General features: G+C 50.3%; 1 protein-coding gene across 2 annotated transcripts in view; it reads right to left on the bottom strand.

Annotated features, from left to right (window-relative positions):
* Positions 1 to 767: 767 nt before the first annotated feature.
* Positions 768 to 1,771, bottom strand: part of LOC119363601 (uncharacterized Rho GTPase-activating protein At5g61530-like) — a 6,781-nt gene continuing 5,777 nt past the window's right edge. For both annotated transcript variants that reach the window (XM_037628984.1, XM_037628985.1), the window contains exon 10: positions 768 to 1,234. In XM_037628984.1, coding sequence (XP_037484881.1) covers positions 1,092 to 1,234 — 143 coding nt within the window. In that variant the 3' untranslated portion in view covers positions 768 to 1,091. The remainder of the gene's footprint in view (positions 1,235 to 1,771) is intronic.

Genomic DNA, 1,771 nt, shown 5'->3' with positions numbered 1-1,771 from the left:
AAGAAACGCTAGAAAACCAGCAGAAAGAAACGCTCTGGTCTAAATGGGCTGGCCCAGTCACTTGCTCTGTGCGATTTGCTGACATTTTTTATTGCGGAGAGCGGCAAATAGGCCGGCCCAGTTACTTGCTCTGTGGGACGTGCCACCACGTCGACGCTCTGGTCTAAATGGGCCGGCCCAGTCACTTGCTCTGTGCGACGTGCCACCATGTCGACGAGGTGGCACCACCATGGCTGCAGAGCCAATGTTCGGTCGGGAGCCACACCACGTCAATGTTCCGCCAGGAGGGAGGAAGGAGCTGCAGGGCACGACTGCCCCACCGAGAGTGAGCAACCACCGTCGCCGGAGGCCACTGCCTCGAGCTGAAACACCGGAGGAGCCTCCACCATCCACCGCACAGGCTTAGCCCGGCAGCGTCGAGGGGGCGACGGAGGCAAATTCTGGGGTTCCACTTCCACCCAGGCCGCCACGAAGGGATTCAGTAATATTGCTTTAAGCATAGATATGGATCATTCAGTCTCACAGATCAAAGGGTGCTTTTGTTGGGGGCATGCAACACTGTCGCCCGTGCTCTTTCTGCATACAGAACATTGTCAAATTTAACAGTTACTATGACGCAAAGTAATGAACACGTGTAGCCTCACTGCCGTCAGACTTCCACACCTCGTTTTGTGTAAGAAACTTATTCCTGCACAAGAAGTGAGGCTGTTACCGACGGAAGTATCAGTAGACCATTTTGAAGGCACGGTACCAACTACACTTCCTGATTGGTAATTGCCTGAAGTGAATTTAGCAAATGCGTCCACGTCCAGCAATTTGTCTACAACCCAAGTAGTGACATACAGCACAAGAATCATGGTACATTATTGACGAGCCATGTCGAGGCAAATCCCACAAGACAACTCTGTCATGTGGACAATTAATATATACAGTTCCAACTTTTACTCCCACAAAAAAAAAAAAGTTTGGACCAAAATGCTTCCCCAAGACTAGACTTATTCGCGGCACTCCACTCCATCCTACTACCTGGAACTTGTACATAGCACGAGCTAAATACCACAGAAATCTAAAGAGGAGCCGGCCAGGTCAGGTCATCTCCATACAGTCTCGTTTGCATCCGTGAATATGGGATTGTGATGCTCAATTAAGCATTGAATCACCTCAATAGCACCATAGTCTAGAGGCGAACCATCGTCCAAGGGGATTTGCGACGAAGCATCCACATCATCCTCATCTGCAATCACATAAGCCAAACCACGTTGGATTATAACAGTTAGATAAAAAAGATTAAGGACTAAAAAATTTACCACCTGTGCTCACAAGAAAGTCCGGATTGGACCATCCACTGCAAGATTGGCCACCTATCCCCCCTCCCCTTTTCCACAACACATAGTAGCTCGAATATTGGATCAACACAACCTAACTATCACAAGGTTTGTGTCGTGGTAATCTCACGTCAGATGCCAGGAGGTGGCTTATCATGGATGGGGACAAGAGGACGTCGTCGAGTCCTGGAGGCGGGAGTGAGCACGAGCTCGATCGGACACGAGACGTACCCAGGTTTAGGGCTCTCCGGAGAGATAACACCCTTAGTCCTGCTCTGCGAGGTCTCCGCATGGTGACTATGATCGATATGAATACAAGGTTGCTCCTTGAGCTGTGTTGCTAGAGGAGGAAGAAGGGCAGGGCTAGCTCTCTTCTCCTTAGCTATGGTGTGTGGGGACTGAGGTTGGAACCCTTTGCATGGGTGAGCCCTGGGGGGTTTTATAGG

This window comes from Triticum dicoccoides, chromosome 2B, assembly GCF_002162155.2.
Source record: "Triticum dicoccoides isolate Atlit2015 ecotype Zavitan chromosome 2B, WEW_v2.0, whole genome shotgun sequence".
NCBI lineage: Eukaryota > Viridiplantae > Streptophyta > Magnoliopsida > Poales > Poaceae > Triticum > Triticum dicoccoides.
Note: the sequence above shows the minus strand (reverse complement) of the source record. Positions and strands in the feature narration are given on the sequence as shown.